Raw genomic sequence first — 18127 nt, 5'->3', positions numbered from 1 at the left:
CAGATAAAATATATGTATATAGTATATATATATATATATAGTATATATATATAGTATATATACTATATATATAGTATATATATATATATATATATATATATATATATATATATATATTTATTACACAGCTCTTCTCAATGCTGTGGAACGCTCTGTTCACTTGCATGGGCCTTCCCGACTTCCGGTGGTGAATTATTTTTCAATAATGACTGCTAAGCATATAATGACCACTGTCAAGGAAAGTGGATTTTTTTCACGTCTTTCGTATCACTCCACAAGTAGTCCGGTAACTTATCAACCCCAGCGGATTCGGTTGCTAAGCGACGTCAACATCTTTGGCGGCCTATTTCTCTTCTGATCAACACTACGAATGGTAATTGTAAAAAGACACACCGTGTAGTTGTACAGTCGTGAAGTACTTTTATATTTGCTACTACTATGTTGAACTTCTCAGCCTTTATAGACATTTTTCTACACATATATATTTTCCGGTAACACAGCACTTCCTTGAGATAATCAGGCAGTTATCAGCTGGTTGCCAGGTCACTTCGCCCAGGTTAAGCTGACCTTGGGCAGGGCATTGGACTGCTGACGCCTGATGACGACGACAGGAACTTTGTATGGCAATGCTGTAAAGCTGGGGTCCATTCTGGTGTCAATTATTCATTTGGTGAACCTCAGGAACACCCAGAGAGGATCTGAACGTACAACGGATATGAATAGACTTATTTTCTTTCCTCGTCCGTAACCTTGCCATGCTGTAATCCCTAGGTCTGATAACCATCTTCTTTATCTCAATCTGCCTTTAAGTCCACTCCCAATCAGAGTCCAACACTCACACACACACAAAACCTGCATATCATCAGAGAAACACATGCGCACACAGAAAACTCTCTCCCTCAAACACACACACACAAAAACACATACACACACACAAATAATGGCAACCATGTCTACAGGATGAAAATCATATTTTGTCATCATCATCAAGCGTGTGCAGACGTTGCTCTCAACTAAACTCCTAGTTTAACTACATCCACAATAATTATCCTTTATATGATAACAGCTCTCCATACATACCCAACAGCTCCCCATAGCTGTAAACAGCTAGTGCACGCCGCCATGGTCATTAAAGATGACACTGATTATAGCATATTGCTGCTGACTCAGATCTACCTGCTCCTAGCACACTCTGCTACTCAGCAAATTCCACTTTTCACATGGAAAGCAATTTGTGTTTTTGACATTTCCTACCTGGGTGGGGGGGGGTGTTTATTCCTCGATCTGAAGTACATGACTGAAGGGAATGATTACCCTATGAGTAAAACAAAAAACACTTTGAAATGTAACTTTAAATTGCTAAATCTTTTGAGAATCGACTTTTGCCTATCTTTTGCCTTAAAAAAAAACAGTAGATAACAGTCCAAGTGAGACAGAATTGTTCAATAATTGGATCTTAAGACAGGAACAGCCAAGCGGACAGAGGGACAGACACAAGCAGCTGACTCTTCTCTAACTCTAGAACACATCATTATAGTTTTAGGAAGGAGAACTAGCAGAACACCACAACATCAACCGAACACTACCACGCACCAACCAAACATCACCACACCAACCAGACACCACCACACACCAACCAAACATCACCACACACCACCACACCAACCAGACACCACCCACACCAACCAGACACCACACACCAACCAAACATCACCACACCAACTAGACACCACCCCACCAACCAGACACCACCCCACCAACCAAACATCACCACACCAACCAGACACCACACCAACCAGGCACCACCACGCACCAACCGAACACCACCACACCAACCAGACAACACCACACTAGAGCGCGGAACGGGACGCAATTTTATGTCCGAGCCCAACAGAGAAGCCCAACAGAGAAGTAACCGAGCCCGACCGGCATCATTCCGAGCATCATTTCTAAATAGTTGTCCGAACCCGAACCGGCCCGTCGGGTACCATCCGGGTCCCGTCGGGCTAACCCTAACCCACACCATCCGATCACCTCCTGCTAAGTCAACGGCAGCACAAATGAGGTTTGCCAAAGTTTGACATCAAACCCAGTTTTTTTCAGAATAACACAAACTTATTTCTCGCTGATTGTTAAAGCATTTTAAGCTAACCCTCTTGCGGTCTTTGTATTCATTGAGACTACAACATTGGACAATGAATTCACCCATCACACTCTGACCTCATCATACCTTACTGGCAACACATCAGAACCCAGAGCACAATAAAGGCCTTTTATACTGAAAACCAGTCACGGATCAATATTTGCGATGTTCTCTAATGTTTAACCCTCTGCATCAACAAAAACTATGCTGAGGGTTTTTCCAGTGAATGTTCCAGACAAAATCAATCACAGCACCGCCTGGCTCCTCTGAGCCCCAGAGTTGCTATGACTATAATATAGTATTTTCTTTATTCACGGTACGGACATTGGTTGAAACATACTCAGAGAAACTATGCACATGTGGCAATAACACTGTGCTCAATAGTGGTCTATTGAAAGATGCAAATGCTCAACACCAATGTAACAGAATGTAAAAGAGAAAGTTCAAGTTGGTAATCCAGTAAAAGTTGGATGATTCATCTGATCAATATCTGTAAAACATTGATCCAGAAATTGAATGAGCAGCTTATTCAATGTTTGAGCTACACAATCACATCCCGTTTCCATGACAACATCATTCGTCACTCCACGATTGATGCTGTAATCGATCAGCTTCAAATCACTTCACAAGTTAATGTAGTGAAATACTGGAGAACAAGCGGTAAATATAAAAATACAACTTTAATCAAACAGTTACACATTTACACACAGAGTACATGTTTTTTTACATGTGCACATGCACAAAACACAATTATATGTTGAAATACATTCATCTTTTATTCATGATTTCAAAATAATAAGAGAAATCATGTTATCCTCTTATGCATAATGTACATGTATTCGATACTTAACAAGAATATCTATTTTTTTAATGCAAAAGAGGTTTTTGCCTGGTTACTTGAAGCGAATGATCTCCTGTGTGGCTAATCGGATGAGTTGGTTGAAGTCAAACTTTATGTATTTCCTCCAATAGCGCCGGTCCCTGCCGTAGGTCTGGGCGGGGTAACAAGGGCTAGCTGAGAGTCAAAGAAGAGAGACGCTTTCATTCATAAACATTAATAAAAAATAAGATATGACTAAATTTATCCCGAGGGAAATAATTGAAAAAATGGCAGGAACTACAGTATTATAAAATAACACTGCAGTATTACACAATAATGTAGTATAAAGATAGCAGAATTATACAGAGATAAGAGTAGCAGACTCATTTGACCCTAGAAGATGATGATGATGCTATGAATCAGACTGCTATTGAGTGGAAATGTGTAATACACTGCCCCCTAGAGGGAATTCCTAGCACATCACCAAAACAAAGTGTGTGTGTGTGTGTGTGTCCAGAGTCTCACCTATACCGTGGAGGATTCTGGCAACCGCTCTACCAGAGAACTTCTCGTCACTTCGATTGGACAGAAAGCTCCTGATGTCTGCTCTGATCTGACCCTCCCAGTCGGACAGCTAGGGAGACACACACACACACACAATAATTGTACACTTGCATACAATACAAATAAAACACACTCAAAGCTAAACATCAAATTGTAAGATTTTGTAGGAATTTAGAAAATAAAGAAAGAAGTAAAGACGGAAAAGACAGAAATCATCACTATTTGATAACACAACTATATAGCGCAGCCCTATAGGACAGATGTTAGTTTATTGTGCTACCTTTAGGGGGTGGAGCTCCTCGTCGTCCTGGAGCTCCAGCAGCCGGGCCCGGTCCAGCTTCTTGTCAAAGTACTCTGACAGCAGCGCCTTCAGACGCAGGCTGCGGCTCTCCTCCAGACCGTCCACACAGGGCGACACGCTGCGGTAGCCCACGCTGGGGGACCACACACACACACAGGTAAAAATACACCCACAAATGTATATACTTACGTAGAAATAAACACAAATGTAAATATACACACACAAACACATACGCACACACACTCGCGTATAATACATGATGATATTATGTTTTTGCCTTGAATACATAAACATAAGACTCTTTGAAACTTCCCTACTCCCGAGTGTCTCACACAAACACACAGAGAGCCTATGTGTTAATGTGTGTGTGTGTGTGTGTGTTAATGTGTGTGTGTGTGTGTGTGTGTGTGTGTGTGTGTGTGTGTGTGTGTGTGTGTGTGTGTGTGTGTGTGTGTGTGTGTACCTCTGGAAGGCCTTGAAGCAGGCTGACAGCTGGTAGAGCTGGGTTCTCTCCTGGGCCAGGACTCTGCGGTGGAGGAACTCACACACGCGGTCCATCTCCTCATCATCCAGGTCGCCATAGGAACGGAAGTAGAAGGAGATGCTAGAGAACTCCACTATGATGCCACTGCGGCCGCCTGGGAGACAATCGCACACACAGACACACACACAGACAAATGTGAGTTCATACTGCAAGCTGAATGAAGTCAGAAATACAACAAAACGTTTTTGTGTCGTCTTTAAATATGTTTATGAACGTGCTCATATAATAACCGTTTAAAAAACAACACAGCTCAAAGACACAGATATCAAGAATTATATGGTCACAAAGAACAACTAAACATCATGGAAACATAACGACTTGAAGAACACACACACACACACACACACACACACACACACGCACACTCGTGCACACACTTCTCTCTGTGCTCCACTGCAGCTGCCTGAGCCCGCGCTTCACCAGGGAGAGCTGCCAGCCCATGGTGTCGGCCACCTCCACCACGTCGAACTCCAGCCCATCGCAGCACTCCACACGCTCGCCCGCCATGCGCTTCCTGGCCAGCACCACGGCAACTGGGGGGCAGCTGTCGTCATGACGACACGTTCACACACACACTTGAGTTGAAAACTTCAAACAGTCGTTAATCGTCATCTTAATCTAGTCTTAAGTGATTGTGCGTTTAGAGTGTAATTCAACAGTTCACAAAATGATGTAACTGAAACAAACTTATAAAAGCAGCCATGGGAAGACATGACAGACAGACTCAGGGTGGACTGACTCATAGGCAAACCAAAAGATATAAGGACTAACAGACATAGAGAGAGATAGAGAAACAAAGGCACAGACAGAAAGTCAGAGGGATGGAGGCAGGGACAGATATACAGAGGAGAGACAGACAGTAAAATGGACAGACAGACAGAGAAAGTCAGAGGGACAGAGAGACCGTAAAAGAGACAGAGTCAGACAACACCGTACAACTTGGTGATCCTCTGCAGCTGGCGGGGCCCGTCATAGCAGCTGATCTTGCAGACGGAGAGGGTGGGGTGGAGCAGCTCCACGAAGCGACGGGGGTGGAGCTCCAGGTAACACAGCAGGGTCTCCACGCCTGGAACACACACACACACACACACACACACACACACACACACACACACACACACACACTTTAGATTAATCTAAATTGTAAGTAATGGATCCAGAAAAGTGTGAAGTGTGTCTCTCTTCTTCCCTCACCCTCCTCCGTGATGTCCAGGGACTCCACTGTCTGTTGGATGGGGATCGCTCTCTCATGGCTATGACACAACCTTTCCACGGGCCAATCGCTGCTCTCGTTCAACTTCTCTTCCGGATCCTTTGTCGAATTGCCTTCAGGCACGGTTGGGTCAGAGTCTGTGATTGGACCGTTACTCCCTGATGGTTTGTTTAACTCCTCCTCCTCCTGCCCGATTTTCTTCGCCTCTTCAACATGTGGAGTAGCTTGCATCTTGAGCCAAAATAAAAGGTATTATTTTTTACTTCCACTTATTTTCACTTACATTCTTCTAAACAAATGAAAAGACAATTTGATTAATATTTTCTGATAATTTTACTCCCTAAAGTACCTAAAGCTCTCTCAGAGAAAGACACGTTTATGGACGTTATTCAGAAATCTGTGTTGAAAGTCACTGATGGTCATCAACTTAATACCTCTGCAGAAGATGGCGATGGTTCTTCCCCATGTGGAACAGGGTCAACGGGCTGTGCCAAGTCAGGCTGTGTGGGGGTGTATAAGCTGCTCTCAGGCTCCCAGATATCCATCATTTCCTGCAGCTCATTGTCCTCCATGGCCTCCTTACGCTGTGAAATACACAGACATCAATCAAAACAGACAGTTCTGTTAAAGCGAGATTTGTGTTTTTCTATTCAATGGCAGAGAGTGAGAGAACAGTATAGACAGAGAGAGACTAGGAAAAAAATATAACAATGATGCATCTCTGGAAACCACGACACTCAACAAAAACACTAACCGGTGTGATTAATTGGAAGCCATTGTGGATCTGAGTAATAAGAATAATAATAAATTTGATTTATATAGCGCCTTTCAAACTCAAGGACGCTTTACAATGTGGGCAGGAACATAGAAAACAAAATAACTTAATCAAAAAGAACACAGGGAGACGAGCAAACAAGAGGGGGGGGAGGGTCACAGGCAGTAGGCAGGACTGAGTTAGAGGAAGTGGAGGGCTACCTCAATGAGGTCCAGCTGTTTCTGATGGATCTGTCTGCACTTGCAGGGCGGGAACACCTTCTGTACCAGCTTCTTCACGGTGTAGTAGTCCACCGTGTCGGCGTAGATGTGGCGCCGCAGCTCATGCAGGTCGCCCCCCTGTGGAGAGCGATGGTTTAGGACCTTACTGTTCCTTCGTTTTAAGCGACTTCTTACTTAAGTGAGTTCTTTGTTTCAGATTATACTTCATTTGCTTTTCGTTTGGTTTCAGCAAGCAAGCATATGGTGTTTGGGCATAGGGTGCTTGTCGGGAGAAGGGATGGTAGTATTTTCTCACAGTACAGTACGTACCGCGGTACAGGGCTCAGGGTACGGTACAGCCATGGTACGGTATCGGAAGTGAAAACACTATTACTCAAAAACTTCCACCTAATAATAAAACTGTCATGGCTTCAGAACAACAAATCGTGTAACAGAAAAATTGGTTGAACGATATTCTGATCCATCCATTGTAACTTTCTTTGAGTATGTATGAAATGTATGTATGAAATGTATGTACGTATGTATGAAAATGTATGAAAAGAATACAAAAATGTGTCAAATTATCGTTAGCTACAGCCCTATGTTAAAATACATTTAAAATGTATTTTGTTTGTTTCTGGAAGTTGTAGCCGTTGGAGACTAACCTCTGGGTCCAAGAAGAGATGACAGTGTGCAGGTAATCCGTCTCTCCCAGCTCTCCCGATCTCCTGGACGTAGCTCTCAAAGCTCTGCAGACACAGGGACAAAACAAGACGGTCAATTCCCATTGGACAAACCAATGACATGATATAAATATAGAGAGAAAAAAAAAAAAGAAGCTATCTTTGTATACAGGGAATGGGTTAACCTAGCAATTGTTAGTGCTTGGCACTTGTTTCTATGAACATCCTTACTGTACCGACAGCAATATATTGTTCTTTCTCTTTCTTCTGACAAACTCACTTATTGTAAGTCACTATGAATAAAAGCCTCTACTAAATACCCTCGATGTAAATGTAGAACTTGAACCTTCAAAATAAAATAAAGAGTTGGAAGCCTCGTGAACCTTGGGCATGTTGTAGTGGATGATGCCGCGCACGTCAGCCTTGTCCAGCCCCATGCCGAAGGCCACCGTGGCCACTGTCACCCGCAGCTCGCCGCACATGAAGTTGTTCTGCACGCGACGGCGCTCCGAGCCGGAGAGCCCAGCATGGTAGGCCTCCGCCTGCCACTTCAGAGGCTTCCGGATCTTCTTCTTCGCTGGGGAGGGGGGAGGGAGAGGGAGGGGGAGAGGGAGGGAGAGATGGTTTGGGAGTCAACACCTGGGATGACCATGATACAGAAAGAGTTTGTATTTTTGGTTTTATTCTGACTGAATGCTGAAGTGATGTTTAAGGAATTCAGTGGTTGTGCTTGTACAAAAGGGAAATTAAAGTTAGCCATCTATAGAAGAGAAGCAACAGAAGAATCTGAAGAATATCCGATCAATACCTATATCAATATAAAGTGGAGGTTGAGTCAATCTATAATGGAGTAGGAGCTATAATACGGAACGCTTACGGAAAATGAATACTGACGTCAATTACTAAAAGCTTAGGACATTCACCCAGATCTTTCTTCTTCTGGGCAGCAGGGTTGCTCTGGGCCAGAGTGCTGCTGCTGTAGCAGGGGTTGTCCTTCACTACCACCCCCTGCAGGCAGGTCCGCAGCAGTGCGGATATGCGCGTGGTCTCCTCCCTCCTGGTGCAGTAGACGATGATGGAGTCTAGACAACCAAAACGGTCTCCTTTCAGCAGGGAGACCAACGCCTAATGAGATGGTAGGGAGAGGGAGGGTAGAGGAGGGGACGAGAGAGGAGGGGAAGAGAGAGAGTTAGAGCCTGATATGTCTTCACTCCGTCTTTCCTCACAAGTATACTTATCATACTAAACAGTAAAGCTCTCAACTAGTGGTTGATAGTGATGTGAGCTTAAGAGACAGAGCGACAAAGAGAGAGAGCAAGAGAGAATGGGCGGAGTTGAAACCTCATATATGATTACGTTTCTTTCATCATTATCCCTCTTGTTGACCAGTGGTCATGTTGGTCCAGATTGGTTGAGCTTCATTCAGCCACTGAATGAAACTGGCTGTCTAGCTCACTGCATGGGTCCCCAACCACAAGGCCCACGGTCCACCGTCCCTCCCGCGCCCCCTACCCTCTCACCCCCCGGGGGTTGGTTACCCTGTCCTTGTCCCGGTCCATAGAGACGGAGAGCTGCAGGTTGTGGGGCACGGCGGCGGAGCGCACAGCGATGCCGTCCTGGTCGTTGATGTCGAGGTGGTGGGCGATGTCCATGGCGGTGGACAGCGTGGCGGTGGCCGTGAGTCCCAGCAGACAGCGCACGCCCAGGCGCTCCCGCAGCACCTGGGAACCGCACCACCCAGATCCAAAATGGCATCGTCCAACAAGTGGCAGTTGAATCGCACGAAAGACATGTTAACTAAGAATTTCTTGGACGCCATCTAAATCTATGATCTTAATTATGACAGCATGCCCTTGGGTTGGCCTATGGTGATTTACAATGGTGGACAATGGCTCAATGGTTGAATTACGTCCGGGTTTAATGATTGTGTGAATATTAAAATGACGAAAATTATTTAAAAGGATAATTTCACGAATACTGAACACCCACACCCACACACACCTTGCAGAGCCTGAGGTAGCAGGGCCTGAAGTTGTGGGACCACTCTGAGACGCAGTGGGCCTCGTCAATGCAGGCGAAGGCCACCGGGGGGAGCTGGTCAGCAGGGGGCAGGCAGCCGCTGCTCGACCCACCGCCGCCCACCAGGGCCTCCGGAGAGAGGAGCAACACACACACCTCGCCTGACTTCACCTGGGGGGGGAGACACAGTAGTAGTACAGAGAGCGAGGGAGAGAGAGGATGGGGGGCAAGAGAGAGCGAATGAGACACGAAAGAAGAACATAGAAAGGTATAGTCTTAGGGAGAGGGATTATTACGGAGGGGAGGGATAAGACAATGAGAGAGGAATATGAAGGAATATGAAGCTTAAAATGTTGCAGATTATTAATCTCATTCATTGACTCACAATATACATTTAGTTTGTGCACACCAGAAACGCTGTATAAGGCCCATTGTATGTGTAGTTCCTGCTCTTTCCTGCTGTTAAACGCTACAGTGAGCGCTGTGTGTTACCTTTTCAATGGCAGCCTCCCTCTGTTTCATGGACATGTTGGAGTGGATACAAGCTGCCTTCAATTTAGCTGGGATGCCCGACAGCTGGACAGACACACACACACACACACACACACACACACACACACACACACACACACACACACACACACACACACACACACACACACACACACCTTAAGTTTATGTCGTAACACATTTATACTATTCTAGTTCCAATATTGCACTTATAAGATAACAAATAACAGATAACAAATTTTGCATCGTGAAGTCGGTGTATCGTTATTGAGTGAATACATGAATACCTGAGTGAGTGCATATGTGAGTGAGTTAGTGAATAAGTGAGTAAGGGCCTTATACCTGGTCGTCCATCAGTGACACAAGCGGTGAGATGACCAAGGTGAGGCACTTTGACCTCTGGGCGTACAGATAAGCTGGGAGCTGATAGCACAATGATTTCCCCATGCCTGTAGACAACACCACCAGGGTAGAGAGACCTGCACGGACAAAACAAGAGGAGCTGGTGTGTTGATTGTTATTGCTTTATTTTTTGAGAGTGACTGAGAGAGCAAGAGAGAAACACAGACAGACAGACAGACAGACAGACAGAGAGAGAGAGAATAGCAGTCCAAAGTTTTCTGTTATAGATAAGATTGAGTTTAAGTAGAAAGTTGCAAACACTGATTGTACTTCTATTCTAATTGGCAATCCGCGGAGACAACCAGAAATAGCAGTTCCATTATCTTCTGATTGATAGAGATTGTGTATTTTTCCAAGCTCATAATAAATGGAAATTACATTTCCTTTGATTGAAAACATTCTCATGCAAATTCCAAAATAAAAGGGTTCAAAAGGAAATACTTCCAGTACATTAAATTGAAGAAGACAAGAACCTTTCATCATTCAACAGATGAGCAGAAACAGTGCGTGCGTGTATACCTGAGAGTATCCTCATGATGGCGTCCTCCTGGCCCGGTCTGAAGGACTGATACCCCAGCTCTCGGAGCGCCTCATTAACAGCATCTGGCGTCGCTGCAGAGACACACACAGTCTGATATTAACAACAAATATTAACTGTAGTGCATATATTACAAATATCAACATCTGTACCCATAGTGTGTGAATTGACCAAATGATTGTACTATGTATGCATGTGTAAATAAACTGTCACAGCGCAGTATAGTAAATTACCGATAAACCTTTGCGCAAATACAGCAGTTGTATGGCTCGAATTAAATATGAAATGGTAACTCGACCGCATTGACTTCGCTATTATCTGTGAATAATACCAGCTCAGAATTAACGGAGAGGGTAACAGTCTGTGTGGGCATCTCAACCCTTTAGCCCGAAGGTGCCCGGGGTGCCACCAGCAACCCTCCAGGACCGTGGTGCATCCCGTTACCCTGGACTTTCCCATCCGCTCCCGGGCTGTACAACGGCTCCATGGGTGGAGGGGCGACGGGGCGCTCGTAGTCTGGACGGATCACGTTCAAGAGCACCTCGTCGCTGGGTTTGCCGTCCGATCCACCTAGCTGTGAGGGCTCCTCGTCCTCTGTGGTGGATGGAGCGTCTGGGGGGAAACAAATGATATTAAAGCTGCTCTATGTCACTTTTCTACGGAGGCTTTTTACTTGCCCATCTCAGAATCAATCCATTCAAGGAATTATTCTCTATAAATGGTTTTATTCTGGTCCACGTTTGCCCCCCCCTCTCACTTCTGTAATACTTTTTCGCATTATAGAAGAGGGTTTCAGCCAAACATCCGACTTACATGCACATCCTTCTTGCTGGTCATCTTTCTCTAGGATGCCTACCGGATGCCTGATCACTAGTCTATTATCAGTTTTATTCAGAAGGTAAAAGACAACAGAGAAGGGTAACACCTCTGTAGAGGTGAAAGGCGAGAAAAATAAACATACCTAGTGATTGGCATTTCAAAGTCCCTGTTGCCCTGGCAACCTCTTCCAGGGTGGGCAGTTCAAACGGTTCCTCAAAAGCTGGTTGGTCGTCAGACACCTTGGAGGCTTGGGTTGGAGCTACAGAACGGTATTAATATTAGCCCGCTGCTCAATCCCAAGTCCTCCGTGTCAATTTCAAATGTGACGGCATTAATCATTAGCCAAAAGAAAACACAATAAAGACTATAAATATGATCATAAGATTAAACTCCTAACCGTAGTCTCATAAAATTACCACATGCAAGAGTTTATAATGAAATTATTCTCTTGCAGTGACAATATTTTGTTAACCTTAAGACAGTGACCAGCACAGCTGGGCAGCTCAGATTATAATCAATCTAGTAAAGTGAGCGTGAACAAAAAAACAATACAATTCAACTATCATATAATAATTAATTGGATTTGACATCCAAAGAGTGAGTGAGTGAGTTTTTACCTGGTCCTTTGCAGTTCATGGCCCAGTGTCCTGTCCCTCCACACTTGTAGCAGGTGTCGCCTTGGCGATTGAAGCCCCCTCTGAAGCCGCCCCTCCCCCCTCCTCGGAAGGACCCCCTTCCGGAACCACCACCGAAACGCTCCCCCTTCTTCGCAAACTTCTCCATGTACATCTGGAACACACACCGTACACACACAGTTTATGTACATGCTTGAATTTCATAAGAAAAATTAATTTTCTAAGCTAGAGGATAATAATTATTATTATTAATTATTATAATGAAAGTAAGTATGAAAATGCACTATTCGCTTCTGTAGTAACACACACACACACACTTTACCTGCTTGCGGAGACCAGCTCCTCTCAGGGCATAGCCTTTGACGTGAGATTTCTTCTTCAGGTTGATTTTGATAAAGTTCCCTTCTGTGATTTTACTCCCTCTGCTGAAATACCCCCAAACAATTTTAAAACCAGCAGTTCTACACAAGGATACTTCTAGCAGTGGATCAATATAATGGTGGATCTCATATACTTCCAAAAGGTAGCACACATCTGAGAATTTAAGACGAATTGCATCCACATTGCAACATTGAAGAGAGCAGGAGAGTCTAGTGCAGCGGTTGTCAAAGTACAACTGGGCTCATACAAAAAAAATTATGTATGAGCCCAGAGTGGGGGTCCGTGTCTCACCTGGCTGGCTGGGTCTTGTAGGCCCTGTAGGCTCTGACCCCCTCGTCCACCTCTCCCATCAGGTTCTCCTGGGGATCCTGTCCGACCAGGAGCATCAAACAGTTCAAACATCGCCAGCATGTAGTGTTGTTGTATTCATATGGACACCGAAAACATACGTGGGATGGAAAGCACCTGGAGCTGGAACAAATAAAGACTGCTTCTGCAATGTACTGGTTTCAGACACAGCCCAACACAAACACAACCTTACCTTTTCCGGTGCTTTTGTTTTTTTAGTCTTCTCTTCCTCGTCCTCGTCCTCCTCTCCCTTTTTCACCCTCTTCTTTCTCTTCCCTTCTTTTTTGACTGGTGTGGGGCCTCCATCAGTACCGTCTCCCCCCCCGCCCTCCTCCTTCTTCTTCCTGGGTCCCCTCTTCTTCTTTGTCGGCGCCCCCACCGTCTCCTCCCCCTCGGGTTCGTCCCCCTCCTCTTCCTCTCGCTGCCTCTTCCTCCCTCGCTTGCTCACCTTCTTCGCTTGTACCGCGACCTCCTCACCCACCTGGTCTGTTGTCGTCTCTGCCTCTGTTGATTGCGCCGTTTCCCCCTCCGGCTCCTTCCTCTTGCCCCTCCCCCCTTTGACTTTAGCACTGCGGCGCGAAGCAGGTTTAGTGTTAGCGGTAGCCTCCGCAACGAGAGTGGCACACGCCTTTTCCTCTTTTTTTGTTTTCTTTTCAATCTTGATTTCTATTCCACCTCTTCCATCCTCCTCTCCTCCTCCTCCTCCTCCCGCTCTCTCCCTCATCGCTCCCTTCCCGTCATTCTCCACGGCCTCAGGTTTCCTCTGGGGCGGGATCTCCGTATTGCCAGCCACGGGCTTGTCTCCTCCCTCCACTTCCCCAAACACCTGACACCTCTCCAGCCAGCCGCGGTCCACCGACCCCAGCCTGCTCAGGAGCGAGGGTCTACCTCGACCTGCCGCCGCCCCTCCGCGGAAACCCCCCAGCTGATCCCCGCCGAAGCCCATCGGGGATCCTGCATCTTCATCCCAAACTGCCAAACGGGCCGCCATACTTTCAGCAGCGTCCACTGTAGTTTTCACAGCTTCTGCGGATTCCACACTCCTGTTTGATCTCCCTAAAACTCCCGTCATTCCCGGCGTTCCCATTGTCCTGTTGGGAGGAGGCGTATGGGGCAGCCGGGGGGATTGGAACTCTAAACCAGAGGAGTAGCTTTTCCCGCCGCTGCTGCCGTTTGCAGTACTGCTATCTTGAACACTGACGATGCTAGCAATGCCAGCGTCTCTGGACTCATCGTGTGCCATGTCGGATGATGGTTTGAGGGCTTCAAACGGTTCTACTGGCTCCTTTGCAGCTGACGAGCCTAGAAAGGGTTGGCCGATGTGTCTGGGGAGAGGCCAGGAAGGTCAAAGGTTAAATTCTGCCAAGTAAGCGTAACACAAAATGAAAAATCCAAAAACACAGATATGCTTTACCTTGTACACGTGGTGGAGAATACATTTTTTGCTAGGCTTACAACAAGGGACTGCTATTAGATGTAGATGAATTTGATAGTGATGCAAAATCCCTTTTTCCCTTCAAACAAATACATTGATGCTTTGAAGCAAGTGTTAAGGAACTCAAGTTTAAAACAACATACAGCTGCTCACAATGCTGCCGTCCAACAGGTCACAGGGCATGTTCATTTGCATGCTCTCACTATTACAATAAACATAAACCAAACGTAGCACGCATGTTTCCACATTACTCTCCATGGACGTACCTCGGGGCGAAGGGGCTGGTCAATGGGCTGCCGAAGGGGCTGCCCAGGCTGCCCAGGGCCGGGCGGGGCGATCTGAGGGGGGAAGCAGCAGCAGCACCGCCACCCACTACAGGACTGCTTGTCTGCTCAGTCAGCCTGTCTTTCCAGGATTTGAGGGGCATGCGTCCAGGAGTCAAAGACTTCCTCATTGAGACAGGTCTCTCCTGGGGAGAGCCAAGCGAAGCAATAGAGATTGATGAGGAAAGAACAGGATGATGGCAGTTTTTTTTTACATACATATATAGCTGCTGACTGTTATATTACATTGAATGTAGCTTTGACATTCACAAATTCCTGTCTCCCCGTTTGCGCGACATTATTCTGATTCTGAGATAACTGGCAAGTTACTCCGATCCAATTTGCACTCACTTTTTACTGTTATCATATATTTTATTTGTATATCTTATTCTTACTTGTTGTACTTCTTAAGATTGTAGGCTACTTGGGTACTGTTCATCTTTTATTTTATTCTATATTCATATAGAATACAATACGATACGTAGAGTTGAAGGAGGTGTTTGTGAAGAAAGCATGATGCGTGATGAATGTGATGATCATTGTAGATGTCAAAATTAGTCATGTCTTCATGAACAATACCAGTACACTAGGTTATGAATTGTTGGAGCATAGCCATGATGTAGGAACTAGAAGAACAACATTGATAACTGACATTAATATAATAGACACACAGGCCAACAAAAGACTCAATACTAATCAAGCTATGACATGTCAAATGTTATCCAACTAGAATCTAACCATCACTGCCAAACTGCCAAATTGTGATTCTACCTCATTGTCTGAATGTTTATTTAAATACGCCCTAAACTGGATGGCAAGAAATGTTCTTCAACTGAACAAAAGTAAAACCAATATTATTTTTGGCCCTTCAAGTGATGTTTCCAGTTTGAAAAATGCACTAGGACCTCTCCCTGCAAACTGCCACAGTGAAGTCAAGAATCTCAGGGTTTTCTTTGACTCCAATTTTAACAAGCAAGTAAATAGTGTGGTCAAAGGTAGCTTTTTCCAGTGAAGAACCATCGCAAAACTGAAGCCCTTTCTGTCCTTCTCCGATCTTGAAACTCTTATACATGCTTTCATTACATCTAGACTTGATTATTGCAACTCATTATATGCAGGCCTGACCCACTCCACTCTTAACAAACTTCAGCTAGTTCAAAATGCAGCAGCTAGATTACGCAGTGGCTCTAAGAAATATGAGTATATAACTCCTGTGTTGGCTAAACTGCACTGGTTACCTGTGAAGCACAGAGTCAATTTAAAAATTTCACTTTTTGTTTTTAAAGCCCTCAATGTTTTGGCACCTAGGTATATAGGTGATCTTTTGATTCTGTACAGTGCTCCAAGGTCAATTAGGTCTACATCCCAGAATCTGCTCTGCATCCCCAATACACGCCTTAAAACCAAGGGTGATAGAGGCTTCTCTGTTGCTGCCCCCAAACTCTGGAATAAAAAAACCTTTAAGTATTAAGTCCTCTCCAACCATTGACTGCTTTAAGTCCAACTTAAAGAATTTTCTTTTCTCCCAAGCTTTTAATCTACTCTCATAATACCCCCCCACCCCACAACCTCTGATGTCCCCATGTTACATTATTATTGTTGTTGTATTATTGTCATTTTTGTTTGTTTGTTAAGCAATTAAATGTGCCCAATAAAGTTGACTTGACTTGACTTGACTATTGAATTATATTTTCAGCTAATTGGTTAGGCTGCAGACATTGGGTTGACCCACAGCCTTTCAGCTGGGAGTCAAACTTCCTAACCACTGGACTACCTTGCTCACCTTGCCTAGAGTGCCCAGGTTGCTCTTCAGCTTGGCGCCATAGTACTGGGCAGAGGCCTGGAGGTTGTCCCGTTCCTGGGGCGTGAGGCCGGGGGAGGGGACCGGCATCTGGCTGCGGTTCAGATGTGTGCCCCAGCAGTCTGAGTCCTGGGGGTGAGACAAGGAGAGGAGAGAGGTTTGTTAAGGTGGAAATAAGACTGTTCTAGCCCCAATGGGGTTCTAGCCCCAATGTTTTATTTTGATGGCAGTCACTTTTGTGAGGCAGAAGGGCTGCATGACCAGTTTAACAAAACTGAACAGACTGCAAAACAAGCACTATATTTCATCAGTGTTCCTACTGAACCAGGCAAATTACCCTGTTCATCAACATGTCTACATCTCAAACTACTTTCTCTGTCCACCACTGTGGCTAAAGTGATGACCAATGAAGACATTGTAGATGTCATATTTACTTATGGTTCATATGTAGCAGTAACCATGGAAGCAGATCGGAACAGTAAATGACATTTATGATTGATGATGCATACCGAAAACATGATTCTTCCTTGTTGTTATAACTTACAGATATTTAAAAGATGACATTACCTTTGGATTAACATTGACCTCCACTGTAGCACGGTGTTGTCTACTGGGTTCATTGTGACAGTCGCTGTTTTCCTTGGCTTGCTTTAAACTGCGGTACTCCTTATATAGGTCTGCAAAGCAACCAACCAATGCACACGTTCATGCAAATAAAACGCCTTATGTCAGACCAAATATGATAACATACTTTGAGTGATGGACTAGGACTATTCACATTAGTTCACGTATGCATCAAAGAAAAGATAACCAAAAAATACAAACTCACTTTTTGTATCTTCAGGGGCATTGTCAATGTCCTCCTGTAATAGAAGAGAACATCGTTTTATTAACAGATACAATCGAATGTGAGAACTCAAACAGGGACTGGTCTTAATCACAAACGAGTTGATGTTGCTGTCTGTGATGACAGCTTATACACATTCATTGATCACCTTGTTTGGTTTCCTTTGTTGTTGTTGGACAAACGACTGCTCCCATTTCTTTAGCAGCACCTTCACATCATTATACCGATCCATGCCTGCGAAATCCTGTTATATACTTAACTCTCACATCGGCTGTAGCAATTCGTATCATTTAGCTCACTATTTATTCCCAGCAGCACCGGAGTCATTCATTCAGCACAATAGCCGAAGTTTGTTCTTATCAAGTATCGTGGATAGCTTGTAGCAAATCGCTTCCGTTTACATATACGAACGCGAATGGCTATTTTATTAAATAAAACAGCTATTTCTATCTATTTTAGTATGTAAACACAACCGTGATGTGACTAGTGTTTCCGTGGTGTGTTTTTTGTTTCGCGCGCTTAGAATGACGCTCGGGTTGCCATGTCCGGCCAAGTATCCTCCACTCCGGACCACTATATTTATTATTCACGTTACACGTTAAAGTACACACATTTTGTTTTCCGAAAGAAATGTAAATAATAAATGTATATATAAAGTTTGAACAAGCTAGATAATTGTATGCTATGACATATGGAATTATCTAAATATGAAAAAAGAAAATGTATTACTATATAAAGAACAGATACTTCAAGAATAACTACGGTTGCATATGGGATTTGTATGATCTGGATCATATGATGAAATGGTCAGGTAGTAGAATAACGG

The 18127-nt window shown here is 44.5% G+C and overlaps 1 protein-coding gene across 2 annotated transcripts; it reads right to left on the bottom strand.

Moving 5' to 3' along the window:
- Window positions 1-2950: 2950 nt before the first annotated feature.
- On the bottom strand, window positions 2951-17789 carry recql4 (RecQ helicase-like 4). 2 transcript variants are annotated; one of them, XM_084484408.1, is made up of 28 exons: window positions 17450-17789; window positions 17284-17317; window positions 17022-17131; window positions 16437-16583; window positions 14597-14799; window positions 13089-14220; window positions 12839-12915; window positions 12489-12591; window positions 12149-12320; window positions 11674-11790; window positions 11157-11324; window positions 10694-10786; window positions 10115-10251; window positions 9755-9838; window positions 9245-9433; window positions 8782-8964; window positions 8167-8368; window positions 7627-7820; window positions 7226-7309; window positions 6561-6698; window positions 6020-6169; window positions 5567-5816; window positions 5309-5438; window positions 4750-4916; window positions 4292-4466; window positions 3808-3961; window positions 3489-3597; window positions 2951-3158 (listed from the first exon to the last, which is right to left on the bottom strand). In XM_084484408.1, the coding sequence occupies exons 1-28, from the start codon at window positions 17531-17533 to the stop codon at window positions 3037-3039; spliced, it is 4908 nt and encodes a 1635-aa protein (XP_084340534.1). In that variant the 5' UTR covers window positions 17534-17789; the 3' UTR covers window positions 2951-3036. The 2 variants fall into 2 exon arrangements, with proteins under 2 accessions (XP_084340534.1, XP_084340535.1); XM_084484409.1 differs by having other exon boundaries at window positions 12489-12588.
- Between the last annotated feature and the right edge of the window lie 338 nt (window positions 17790-18127).

The sequence above is a fragment of the Micromesistius poutassou genome, assembly GCF_964030765.1.
Source record: "Micromesistius poutassou genome assembly, chromosome: 20".
In the NCBI taxonomy this organism is placed as follows: Eukaryota; Metazoa; Chordata; class Actinopteri; order Gadiformes; family Gadidae; genus Micromesistius; species Micromesistius poutassou.
The sequence above is the reverse complement of the archived record's forward strand: the minus strand, read 5'-3'. Positions and strand labels throughout refer to the sequence as shown.

Coding starts and splice junctions, on each gene's coding strand:
- recql4 (XM_084484408.1), bottom strand. CDS start 17,533: ATGGATCGGTATAATGATGTGAAGGTGCTGCTAAAGAAATGGGAGCAG. Junction 4,917..5,308: donor CTGCAGAGGATCACCAAGTT/GTACGGTGTTGT, acceptor TCATGACGACAG/CTGCCCCCCAGTTGCCGTGG. Junction 3,159..3,488: donor CAGAATCCTCCACGGTATAG/GTGAGACTCTGG, acceptor TTTGACTCTCAG/CTAGCCCTTGTTACCCCGCC.